Source organism: Trichechus manatus, unplaced genomic scaffold (assembly GCF_000243295.1).
Source record: "Trichechus manatus latirostris isolate Lorelei unplaced genomic scaffold, TriManLat1.0 scaffold00165, whole genome shotgun sequence".
Lineage (NCBI taxonomy): Eukaryota > Metazoa > Chordata > Mammalia > Sirenia > Trichechidae > Trichechus > Trichechus manatus.
In genome coordinates this window covers 5,028,905-5,042,557 of record NW_004444101.1, presented here as the reverse complement: position 1 = coordinate 5,042,557, position 13,653 = coordinate 5,028,905, and the positions used below count along the sequence as shown (strand labels likewise).

The 13,653-nt window shown below is 44.9% G+C and overlaps 1 protein-coding gene across 1 annotated transcript in view; it reads left to right on the top strand.

The window, feature by feature from the left end:
• The window catches only part of PASK (PAS domain containing serine/threonine kinase), a 45,570-nt gene that overhangs the window by 16,330 nt on the left and 15,587 nt on the right, over positions 1 to 13,653 (top strand). The window contains exons 11-13 of the mRNA XM_004386514.1: positions 277 to 444; positions 7,352 to 7,477; positions 7,588 to 7,722. Of these exons, the coding sequence (XP_004386571.1) occupies positions 277 to 444; positions 7,352 to 7,477; positions 7,588 to 7,722 (429 nt within the window). The remainder of the gene's footprint in view (positions 1 to 276; positions 445 to 7,351; positions 7,478 to 7,587; positions 7,723 to 13,653) is intronic.

Below are 13,653 nucleotides of genomic sequence, written 5' to 3'. Positions count from 1 at the left end.
GGAGTCATGGGATGCAGTTGCGGGGACGCATGGGGTGCAGGGTGTGGAGTCATGGGGTGCAGTGGTAGGGAGGGTGAGGGGTGTGGGTTGTGGAGTCATGGGGTGTAGTGGTGGGGAGGCGTGGAGTGCGGGGTGTGGAGTCATGGGGTGCAGTGGTGGGGAGGCGCAGGGCGTGGGGTGTTACAGTGTGCGTGAGGGGACTGCAGTGGCCACCTGACAGGAGGACAGGATGTGCCGCGTGCACCTCTGGGGCTCAGACCGTTCTCGCCTTCACAGGTGCTCAAAGCCAAGCCCTGGTTTGAGGAGCCCCCTAAAGTGGCCGAGCTGGAGGGGCTGGCGGCCTGCGAGGGCGCGTACTCCCACAAGTACAGCACGCTGAGCTCCCTCGGCAGTGGGGCCTTCGGCTTTGTGTGGACGGCCGTGGACAAGGAGGAGAACAAGGAGGTACTGGCTCTTGGAATGCAGCACCAGGCGTACAGTGTGAGCTCGGAGGAGCTCCAAGACCTTGCTGGTCCAGAGCCGGATCTGGGCGTGGGGGCCTCCAACGTGCAGCTCACGCCTGGCTGACCCATGGCTGCTCCAGGGGCTCCTGTGTGCCCACACTGTGCCCTCTAGCATGCCCGGGAGGGACGGGCCTGCCTCTTAGGCTCTGACTGCACGGCTCATAGGTTTGGACCCACAGGCCCTCCAAGGCTTCTCCTGACTGCCTCCACTCGCCTGGAGGGAGAGCCCCACGAGACAAACTGAGAAGCAAGCAAGTCAGCAGGCACTCCCAGTGGCCTTCCAGTGTCCCCAGGGTGACCACCTCGCCATTGAGCTTGTGGCTGTGTGTGCTGTGGGCCGGTGGGCTGGGTGGGTGGGGAGACTCTCGTCCATGCATCTGGATCTCTGCATCTGATGCTCCCCTTCCTCTCCTCTCCTCCCCCTCCTCTTCCCTTCCCCCTCCTCTCCTCTCCCTCCCCCTTCTCTTTCCCTGTCTTTTCTCTCATCCCCACCTGTCTCCTCACCTCCCCTGCACTGGCGGGTCTGCAGTGGGATCTCCTGGTGGCTGAGTCCCGACATGAGCACCCGCTCCCGTGTTTACGGGCCATTTGGCCGACCCTCGTGGGAGACTGTTCATGTCTTCTGCCTCCTTTTTTTCTGTTGGGGTGTCTTGCTTTTCTTCACTGATTTGTGGGACTGTTTGTGTTCTGCATCTGAGTGCTTTGTGAGTACTGGATGTACGTTCTCAGTTGGATAGATGTGTTGTGAATTTAGACTGCTTTCCCCTGATGCTTCCATGTCTTTGTGGTATTAATGTCGAGCATTTTGCTTTGTTTACTGGCTACCTGGACACCATCTTTATGAAGTGACTATTCAAGTCTACCCGTGATACCCATTGCCGTAGAGTCGATTCCGACCCATAGTGACCCTATAGAACAGAGTAGAACTGCCCTATAGGGTTTCCAAGGAGTGGCTGGTGGATTCGAACCGCTGCCTTTTTGGTTAGCAGCCGTAGCTCTTAACCACTGTGCCACCAGGGCTCTGATTCAAGTCTACTGCCTATTTTCCTATTACGTTGTCTGTTTTCTTGTATTGATTTTAGTCTTTACACGTATTGGATACAGGTTCTTTTTGGGGTGTATATTGCAAATATCTTTTCCTATTCTGTAGGTGGCCTTTTAACTCTTTTAAGGGTGTCATCTAATGAAGTTCTTATTGAAATTTCCTTATGGTTGACTTGCTTTGTTTCCTGTTTAAGAAATCTTTGCCTACCCCAAGCACATGGAAAAGTTCTCTTGTGTTTTCTTCTAAACGTTAATTGTTTTACCTTTCACATCCAGGTCTGCGGTTCATCTTCTGTTTGTGTTTGGTGTAAGGTAGGAGTTAGAAGAATACTTTGAAATTTCCAAATTTATATATTTTTGAAAAGTTATATGAAATCTGACTTGTACCATACCTACTTCTTGAACCACTTTGTGAAATGTAACATGGTTAATTGCTACTACTGTTCCACTAGTATGGAAAAACAATTTGTATAATTTGTTAGATACAAGCTTGTCAACTGTTTTCTGCAAAACTTCTAAGTCACGTCTTTTTTTTTTCCCTCTGTCTTTCTGGCTGTACCCTCTGTTGACTTCCGAAGTCCTCCACTGTGATTGTGGAGGGATCACTTTCTTTCCCGTATTTCCAACAGCTTCTGCCTTGTACTTGTCCATGCTTCATGGTATAATGCTTACGGGTCCGGGACCATTAAGTCTTCTCGGTAGATTCTTTTTCGTTAGTGTGAGATATCCTCGTAATCCAGCACAGGTGTCTTATTTGGAATTCTGTTTTTTCCTGTTACTTTCTTTTTCTTAACGTTTGCTTTCACACTTTGGTACGTTTCTCTGTTTTAAACTGTCTGAGCCATGTTGTTAATGTGTTCACTTAACTCACATTAATTTTGCTCACCGATATGTTTGTTTTCAGTATGTTTGCTATTTACAAGGCCTCTTTAATGCTAGTTGGACCTCTCTGATTGGTTGTACATTGGTTGAGTTTTCTTTCCCCATTGTCTAGGTTGTTGGTGGTAGGTGCTGTCGGGTTGGTTCTGACTCCTGGTGACCCTATGAACAATAGAAGGAAACACTGCCTGGTCTTGTGCCTCCTCACAATCATTATGCTTGAGCCCATTGTTGTAGCCACTGTGTCAGTCCATCATTGAGGACCTTCCTCTTTTTCTTTGACCCTCTACTCTCCCAAGCATAATGTCCTTCTCCAGAGACTGTAACCTCCTGATAACATGTCCAAAGTATGTGAGACAAAGTCTCACTGTCCTCGCTTCTAATAAGCATTCTGGCTGTACTTCTTCCAAGATGGATTTGTTTGTTCTTCTGGCAGTGCATAGTATATTCAATATCCTTCGCCAACAACATAATTCAAAGGCGTCAATTCTTCTTCACTCTTCCTTATTCATTGTCCAGCTTTTGCAGGCATAGGAGGCAATTGAAAACACCATGGGTTGGGTCAGACGCAACTTAATCCTTAAAGTGACATCTTTGCTTTTTTATACTTTGAAGAGATCTTTTGCAGCAGATTTGCCCAGTGCAATGCGTCATCTGATTTCTTGACTGCTGCTTCCATGGGTGTTGATTGCGGATCCGAGTAAAATGAAATCCTTGACAACTTCAATCTTTTCTCCGTTTATCATGATGTTGCTTATGGGTCCAGTTGTGAGAATTTTTGTTTTCTTTATGTTGAGGTGTAATCCATACTGAAGGCTGTGGTCTTTGATCTTCATCAGTAAGCGCTTCAAGTCCTCTTCATTTTCAGCAAGCAATATTGTGTCATCTGCATGTCGCAGGCTGTTAATGAGTCTTCCTCCAATCTTGATGCTCCGTTCTTCTTCATGTAGTCCAGCCTCTCGGATTATTTGCTCAGCGTACAGACTGAATAAGTATGATGAGAGGATAAAACCCTGACACGCACCTTTCCTGACTTTAAACCACACGGTATCGCCTTGTTCTGTTCGAACGACTGCCTCTTGGTCTAAGTACAGGTTCCTCATGAGCACAGTTAAGTGTTCTGGAATTCCCATTCTTCGCAATGTTATCCATAATTTGTTATGATCCACACAGTCGAATGCCTTTGCATAGTTAATAAAACACAGGCAAACATCTTTCTGGTATGCTCTGCTTTCAGCTAGGATCCATCTGATATCAGCAATGATATCCTTTGTTCCATATCCTCTTCTGAATCTGGCTGGAATTTCTGGCAGTTCCCTGTCAGTGTACTACTGCAACTGCTTTTGAATGATCTTCAGCAAAATTTTACTTGTTTGTGGTATTAATGATACTGTTTGATAATTTCTGCATTCGGTAGGATCACCTTTCTTGGGAATAGGAGTAAATATGGATCTCTTCCAGTTGGTTGGTCGGATAGCCGTCTTGCAAATTTCTTGGCACAGACGAGTGAGCACTTCCAGCGCTGCATCCGTTTGTTGAAACATCTCAGTTGGTATTCCGTCAATATCTGGAGCCTTGTTTTTCACCAATGCCTTCAGTACAGCTTGGACCTCTTTCTTCATTACCATCGGTTCTTGATCATATGATACTTCCTGAAATTGACTGAATATCGACCAATCCTTTTTGGTACAGTGACTTTGTATGCCTTCTGTCTTCTTTAGATGCTTCCTGCATTATTTGGTATTTTTCCTGTGAAATCGTTCCGTATTGAAACTTGGGGCTTGAATTTTTTCTTCAGTTCTTTCAGCTTAACAAATGGCTGAGCGTGTTCTTCCCTTTCAATTTTCTATCTCTAGGTCTTTGCACATTTCATTATAGCACTTTTCTTTGTCTTCTCAAGCCATCCTTTGAAATCTTCTGTTCAGCTCTTTTACTTCATCATTTCTTTCACTTTAGCTACTCAACATTCAAGAGCAAGTTTCAGCAGTACATCGACAGGGAACTGCCAGAAATTCAAGCTGGATTCAGAAGAGAACATGGAACCAGGGACATCATTGCTGATGTCAGATGGATCCTGGATGCAAGCAGAGAATACCAGAGAGATGTTTACCTGTGTTTTATTGACTTTGCAAAGGCATTCGACTGTGTGGATCATAACAAATTATGGATAACGTTACAAAGAATGGGAATTCCAGAACACTTAACTGTGCTCATGAGGAACCTGTACTTAGACCAAGAGGCAGTCGTTGAACAGAATAAGGGGGTACTGCGTGGTTTAAAGTCAAGAAAGGTGTGTCAGGGTTGTATCCTTTCACCATACTTATTAAATCTCTATGCTGAGCAAATAATCTGAGAATTCGTACTATACAAAGAAGAACGTGGCATCAGGATTGGAGGAAGACTCATTAACAACCTGCGATATGCAGATGACACAACCTTGCTTACTGAAAACGAAGAGGACTTGAAGCAATTACTAATGAAGATCAAGACCGCAGCCTTCAGTATAGATTATACCTCAACATAAAGAAAACAATTTTACTTGGATCTACAATCAACACTCATGGAAGCAGCAGTCAAGAAATCATATGTTGCTTTGCATTGGGCAAATCTGCTGCAAAAGACCTCTTTAAAGTGTTGAAAAGCAAAGGTGTCACCTTGAAGACTAAGATGTGCCTGACCCAAGCCGTAATGTTTTCAGTCACCTCATACTCATGTGAAAGCTGGATGATGAATAAGGAAGACTGAAGAAGAATTGACCCCTTTGAATTGTGGTGTTGGCGAAGAATATTGAATATACGATGGACTTCCAAAAGAACCAACAAATCTGTCTTGGAAGAAGTACAGCCAGAATGCTCCTTGAAAGTAAGGATGGCAAAACTGCATCTCACATACGCTGGACATGTTATCAGGAGGGACCAGTCCCTTGAGAAGGACATCATGCTTGGTAAAGTAGAGGGTCAGTGAAAAAGAGGAAGATCCTCAACGAGATGGATTGACACAGTGGCTACGTCAGTGGGCTCAAGCATAACAATGATTGTGAGCATGACACAGGAGCGGGCAGTGTTTCATTTTGTTGTACATAGGGCAACTATGAGTCGGAATCCACTTGACAGTACCTAAGAACAACAAAAAATCACAAGTAAATAACTTGTGACTGTTATTTTCCTGATCAGCCTGGCAAAGAGTTTTATCAATTTTATTGATCTTTTTCAAAGAACCAGCTATTGCTTTATTAATTTTCCTTATTGATCATCTGTTTTTGATTTTATGGTTTCTGCTCTTATTCTTTCCACATTGAATTATCTGGACACCTTTGTTGAAAATTAATTCATATAGATGTAAGGGTTTATTTCTGGACTGTCAATTCTCCATTCCATCGATCTATACGTCTGTCCTTACGCCAGTACCACATTGTCTTGATTTTTGTAGTTTTAGAGTATTTTGTAGCTTTGTTTTGCAATTAGGAAGTGTGAATCCTTGGACTTTGTTCTTGTTTTCTAAGATTGTCAATTTCTGGGGTGAAAAAAAAAGCGAGCTGAAATTTTGAAAGAAATCCTGTTGAATCCGTAGATCAATTTGGGGAGTATTGCCATCTTAACAATATTAATTCTTCTGACTTATGAGTATGGAATATCTTCCTATTTATTTAGGTCTTCAGTTTCTTTCAACAGTATTTTGTAGTTTTCAGTTCACAAGTCTTGCACTTCTTTTGTTAAATCTCCATTATTTTTATATCCAGTTTCTTCTCCTTTCCTGTGCTTATTTTTCGGCTGCTGAAATATATTTTTTACTAGCTCCTCCGGAAGGATGTGTAAATTTTATTCTTTGAGTCCTTGCATGTATTATATTTATTTTTCCCTCATATCTTAATGATGGTACAGCTTTTTCCTCTGAGAACTTTTACTTTCCAGGCCTGTATCCATTGTTATCTAGCTTTATTTTGAAGTGAATTTTGCTACCAGCAACCTGATTTTTTTTTCTCTCTCATCTTTGGAGTTCAGAAATCTTTGCAGGCTGTATTTAGGTGACTTTTTCTTTATTCTTGCTTGATACTTGGTAAGACTTTTGATCTGAAAGTTTGACACTTTCTTCATCTTGAGGGAATTCTGCTCTTTGCTGTGTTTCCTTCCCTATGTTCTCTCCATTCTCTCTTCTGAAGCCTATCTTAGGTGTGTGTTGGAGCTCCTGTGGTGGCCTCCTTGCTGCCTCCTGGCCTCTCCAGGTGACGTGCAGCAGCATCTCTGCCTGAAGTGTCTGAAGCTGAACTTCTGCTGTCTGCACCCTCCCACCTGGCCGTTCCTTGCGGGCTCCCCGGGGCAGCTCCGAGATCCTTTCAGTGAATGGCACCCCCCTGACCCGGGTTCCTCAGGACTCCAGCCTTCATCCTTGTCTTCCTCTCACACCGCTGTCTGGGCTGTTGAATTGTGTGGACCCTGCCTTCAAAGGTCCGCAGAATTGTCCCTTCTGCCCGCTCATGCCAGTGCCCAAGTGCCACCTTTGCTCACCTGCTTGCTTGATAGATGATTGGCTAGTGTAGAAACCTCCTCCTGATTTCCTGCTCTGTCTTTGCCTGTCTGTCCTGCCACTTCCCCTCCTGCTCCCCACTCCCGCCACCCTGGCCACCTTGTGGGCCTTACACAGGCCAGGCACGCTCCTGCCTCAGGCCTTTGCTCCAGTGCCCTCACCTGGAGTGGTCCACTCATCCCTTTGCGGCTCCGCTGCCGTTCCTGGTCTGTGCTGACCTCCTTGTCCGTCCCTCGTGACGCTGGATCTTGTGTTCATCTTTCTTCTTTCCCGTCCCTGGGGCCTTGGGGGGGTGGGGTGAACACGGAGGCTCCCTTGCCACCACGGATCAGTAGCAGCACTGGGTTTAAGGGGGCTGGAGGAATAGTCCCAGGCATTCTTACCCTCTGTGTTCCTTGCAGGTTGTGGTGAAGTTTATTAAGAAGGAGAAGGTTTTGGAGGATTGCTGGGTCGAGGATCCCAGACTCGGAAAAGTGACCCTAGAGATTGCAATCCTCTTGAGGGTGGAGCACGCCAACATCATCAAGGTGGAAATGATGTCTTGTCTAGCGATACTCAGGATGCGCAGGGGGCGCTTCTTAAACCTGCTGACCTTCAAGGCACCTCGCCAGAGCTGGACTCGACCCTCTCTCCCTAGGTGCTGGACGTGTTTGAGAATCAAGGGTTCTTCCAGCTGGTGATGGAAAAGCATGGCTCCGGACTGGACCTCTTCGCGTTCATCGACCAGCACCCCAACCTGGACGAGCCCCTGGCGAGCTACATCTTCCGGCAGGTGAGGCAGGCCCAAGCTGTGTGGACAGGTGTGGGCTGGGGCTTGGCCTTGGCAGGCCTACAATGATTGGCAGTGCACGCTTGCCCTTCTCTGAGTTGCGTCTAGCTTCCAGTTGTTGGGTTCATGGAATAAGGTATGTTCTTGGAGAAGATAATTCTATGGTTGAAGCGGAGAACGTGAGGTTGGGAGGGAAGGATGAGGTGAGATGCTGTGATGGTTAAGGTTGTGTGTCAACTTGGCTGGGCCATGATTTTTAGTGTTTTGGAAGTTATGTAATGATGTAGTTATCCTCCATTTTGTGATATAAGGTAATCACCTCCACAATGTGATCTGATTTGATCAGCCAATCAGTTGTAAGGGAAGCTTCCTCGGTGTGGCCTGCATCCAATATATATGGATGTTCTGGCAAAGCTCGCTGGCTTTTGCTTGCTCCGGATCCTGCATCTGCCTCGTCATCATCTGACCTCCGGTGCCTGGGACTTGAGCCAGCGGCCTGCCATCATACCTACTGATCTTGGGATTCATCGGCCTCCACAGCCTGTGAGCCAGCAGCCTGCTGTCTGACCTGCCAGTCTTGGGTTCATCAGAGCCAGCAGCCTTGGAGCCAGCAACTTGATGTCTAATCTGCTGATCTTGGATTCATCAGCCGCTGCACCTACGTGAGTCAGGAGAATCCTCCAGCCTGATGCCTGACCCATGGACTTGGTACTTGCCATCCTTTACAACTGCATGAGCCGTTTCCTTGGCATAAATCTCTCTCTCTGTCTCCCCTCCCCGCCCCCCCAAGTGTATATATATAAATATATGTGACTATATATATAGAAGTATATATACATATATACACATTAAGTGTATATATGTAAGTATATGTATATATGTGTATATATATGCTTCACTGATTTTGTTTCTCTGTATAACCCAGCCTAAGACAGATGCCATCCTGGAATGGTCAGTGAAGCAAGGTTAATGATTAGGGTTATTTATCATCCTCCAGTGTCCACACCAACTATAAAAGTTGACCATCATAGCTGTCAGGCTGTGCTCAGAGCCTGCTCATTTGATCTGAGTCCTTGCTCCCCGCCATTGCTTTCCTGAAGCCTCCGTTTCCTTATCTGTAGAGTGGGCATAGTTCTAGTATCTACATGATGGGCTGTGGGATTAGTCAGAGCCCAATCTGCTGAATGTCCACACATCATAAGTGCTCAGTGAATGGCAGCTAAGTAATCAGCAAAGGTTGAAATTCTGGCAATCTCATTTTACATTAAATATTTATCTTGACATTTCTTAGTCTCTTTACATACTGATCTTGGTCTACTTGTTATGTTATTGGAATGGGGGTGTGGTCGGTAGACCAGGAAGGCATCCTGGGAGTGAGAGAAAGAGATGAATTTGGATTTTTATCCCTGAATTTTAAGGAGAAGGTGGTGGTTCCAGCTGCATTTAGACTGTCCTAGCTCCCTAGAAAGGATGGAGACATACCAGGAAGGGGCTGTGTGAGCAGTTCACAGATTGGCTCTTTGATCATTTCTTGTGATGACTTGATTTCTAAGGAACGTCCATAAATAGACATTTCTTTCTCAAAGCTATTAGCTTCTAGAAATTACTATATTTCTGAAGTTAAGTTTCTTGGATTCCTAACTAAGTTTTGAGCATCATGGTTGTGCCAAAGGAATGTCGTCTCCCTCCCTCTTCCTATGTTGGAAGATTAACTAATACTCGTTTCTGAAATCTTAATGGCAAACAGAGTATCTGTATAAAGTGACACCAGGGTCACTTGTTACAGGCTGCACCTATTCAAATATGAACAGTTGTTAGTTCTGGGGCTAGTGATATAGGTAATTCTAATGTTCTATTTCAGGGCCCTGGTGGCGGAGTGGTTAAGTGTTTGGCTGTTAACCAAAAGGTCGGCAGTTCGAGTCCATCAGCTGCTCCTTGGAAACCCTGTGGGGCAGTTCTACTCTGTCCTATAGGGTCGCTATGAGTCAGAATCGGCTCAACAGCAACGTTTTTTTAAAATGTTCTATACTTTTAAATTTTTGCAAAAAATCTGTAGCCTCATAGTATATATGTATATATTTATACTACTATAGGCAAATGTAGATTAATGATATTTGACTTTTTTTAATACAAATATGTGTAAACATGTTGTCATGTAAATGTGTATGTAAATAGTGCTGTTATCAGTGAGTTGCCTCAGCTCTGTGGCTGAGGGCGGGACCCTGTGGACATTTCTCCTTTGCAGCAAGCTTGGTGGGAAGGTTTGTCGGTACCAGGCACAGAGGGGCCCTGCAGGAAAAGTGACTTCTCTTCCTGGCTCCGGTTCCCTTACCCCTGTGCAGTTAGTTTGTTGCTACTAGTTAATAAATCTCAATGAAACTTTCTTTGTTCAAATTGATGGGTGGTTTCTGTCATCTGACTGGACCCTGACTGATAGGTATCTATGTATTTGTATGTGTGTGTGATGGTTAAGATGGTGCGTCAACTTGGCTGGGCCATTATTCTAAGTGTTTATATGTGATAACTCCCATAATGGAATCTGCTGTGAGTAGCCAGTCAGTTGAAAGGGCGTTTCCTTGAGGGTGTGGCCTGCATCTGAATATAACCAGTCTGGCTTTTTGTTCACTCTGGATCCTGCGGCTGCCTCCTGTTTGTCTAACCTCTGGTTCTTGGGACTTGAGCTATCAGCTTATCTGCCTATATTGGGATTCGTCGATCTTCACAGCCTGTGAGCAAGAGCCCTGCTCTTTGACCTGCCAATCTTGGGTTCACCGGCCCCTGCTGCTAAGTGAATCAGGAGAAGCCTCTATCCCGATCTATGGACTTGGGATGTTCCAGCCTCTACAATCCCATGAGCCGTTTCCTTCATGTAAACCTCTCTCTAGATATATTTATACACTTTACTGGTTTTGCTGCTCTAGAGAACCCAGCCCGAGACATTTGGTACCGAGAGTGGGGAGGTTCTGGAGAAACAAAATTGTAAGGATAAGTTTTCTAAATTGGTTCTCAAGTCTGGTTAGTCTTAAAGATGTTGATGACTCTGCTTCCAGCAGTAAAGACGGCACTGCTAATCCATGGAGTGAAGTGGCAATACAAATACGCAAAATATCACCACCAGTAGATCAGGGATTGGTGAAAGGCGAGGCTCGGGGTGAACACGTGTGGTATCTTTCTACAGTTTTGTCAGAATGAGAAGTATAAGGAAGCTGGTTGGTTGATCCTACTTTCGCTAGACAAACTGGTGAAAGAGATGCACTCAGGGCTTCAGAGTCAAGGCTCAAGTGCCGCATACATGACCTCAAGGCTTCCACTTGTGCTTTGAAAGAAAGCCTTATTTCTTGTAGTAACAGAGCTGAAATTGCCAAAAACCAAACCCAGAGTCTTATTGTAAGAGTGGCTGAATTACAACGCCAGCTCAATTGCCAACCTCAAGAGGTGTCTGAAGTTAACGTAAGGGCATTGATTGGGAAGAATTGGGATCCTGAAACTTGCGGTGGGGACATGTCAGCAAATAATCAGGAAGCTGAGGACACAGAGCCCCTAAATTCCATTGACTCACACCTGCCAGCAGAACCACTCCCATCTGAAGAGATTACTTCATGTTTGTCTGTTAAACCACCCTGCCCAGAAAAACCATTACCTTCTTCACTCCCATCTAATGAGGTTAGCCCTAGCCCAGCTGCCTCTAAAGAGCCCTTGCCTGAGTCATTGCCTGGAGCATCGCCTGAGGCACACGCTTTATAAGACAATGCTGAATGTTCTCAAAACAATTCCACATTCTGGCTTCTACACCTATAACTAGACTGAAGTCCCAGGGTACCCCAAAAGGTGAAGTACAAAGTGTGTCCGAGGAGGAGGTACGCTACACTCCAAAAGAACTACTTGACTTTTCTAATATATACAGACAGAAACCTGGAGAATATGTGTGGCAATGGCTTTTAAGGGAGTGGGATAATGGTGCGAGGAACATAAAGATGTATCAGTCTGAGTTATTGATATGGGTCCACTAGGCACAAATTTAGCATTCAGTGTTTCAGCTCAAGAAGTTAGGAAAGGATCTAATAGTTTATTTGGTTGAGTTGCTGAAGCATGGATTATGAGGTAGCCTACACTAAGTCAAGTTGAAGTAGCAGACCAGCCTTGGTATACTGTAGAAGAAGGTATCCAAAGGCTTAGGGAAATTGGCATGCTAGAGTGGATTTATCAGGTTAGAGCCACATACCCACACATGGAGTGCCCAGAGGACACACCTTTTACCACAACTATGAGGAAAAAATTTGTGAAGGGAGCTCCAGCATCTTTGAAGACTGCTGTGATTGATACGTTATGTAAATCAGATTTGATAGTGGGAACTGCCCTAACTGAATTAAGACACCTAACTACAATGGGCTGATTGGACACCATGGTAGTAGAGGCCAAGTGGCTGCACTCAACAGACAAAGAAAAGGTAACTGTGGTTACAGTAATGGACAGTGAAGTCAAAGCAGTAATCGGAATAGTCTGACTCATATGGACTCGTGTTGGCTACTTAGTCATGGTGTCCCTAGGAGTGAAATAGATAGGAAATCTACTAAATATTTACTTAACCTGTACAAATGGATGGATTCTAGGTAAGTTGAACAGTAGTCTAACTCAAATTGCCAGAATAGAGAGTCACGGTCCCTTAATAAATTCCCAGATTTGAACGAGTTTGAAGACTCACAACCCCTTGAATGAAGAGGAGGCTGTTTTCCCTTGAGGAAGGACTCCAGTTCACTGCCAAAAATTTTTACTGTTAATCTTTCTCCCAGCCTTACCCAAAGGGATCTATGGCCTTTTACAAGAGTGACTGTTCATTGGGGAAAAGGAAATGATCAGACTTTTTGGAGATTACTGGATACTGGCTATGAACTGACACTAATTCCAGGAGACCCAAAATATCACTGTGGCCCACCAGTCAGAGTAGGGGCGTATGGAGGGTCAGGTTATTAATGGCATCTTGGCTCATGTCTGTCTCACAGTAGGTCCAATGGGTCCCCGAACCCATCCTGTAGTGATTTCCCCAGTTCCAGAATGCATAATTGGAATAGATTTACTCAGCAACTGGCAGAACCCCCACATTGGATCCCTGACAAATAGAGTAAAGGCTATTATGGTAGGAAAAGCCAAGTGGAAGCCACTAGAACTACTCCTACCTAGGAAAATAGTAAACCAAAAGCAATATCACATTCCTGGAGGGATTGCGGAGATTACTGCCACCATCAAGGACTTGAAGGATGTGGGCTGGTGATTCCCACCACATCCCCATTCAACTCGCCTATTTGGCCTGTGCAAAAACAGATGGACCTTGGAGAACAAAAATAGTTTATTAAAAACTTAACCAGGTGGTGACTCCAATTGCAGTTGCTGTTCCAGATGTAGTTTCATTGCTTGAGCAAATTAATACATCTGCTTGTACTTAGTATGCAGCTATTGATCTGGCTAATGCCTTTTTTTTCCATATCTGTTTCAAAGGACCACCAGAAGCAGTTTGCATTCAGCTGGAAAGGCCAGCAATACACCTTCAGTTGCCTACCTCAGAGCTACATCAACTCTCCAGCACTATGTCATAATTTAGTCCGCAGGGACCTTGATTGCCTTTTCCTTCCAGAAGATGTCACACTGGTCCATTACACTAATGATATTATGCTAATTGGACCTAGTAAGGAAGAAGTGTCAGTGACTCTGGACTTATTGGTAAAATATTTGCGTGCTAGAGGGTGGGAAATTAATCCCACAAAAATTCAGGCACCTTCCACTTCAGTGAAATTTCTAGGGGTCCAATGGTGTGGAATGTTGAGACATTCCTCCTAACGTGAAGGATAAGTTACTGCATCTTGCTGCTCCCACAACTAAAAAGGAGGCACAATGCCTAGTGGGCCTCTTTGGATTTTGGAGGCAACATATTCCTCATTT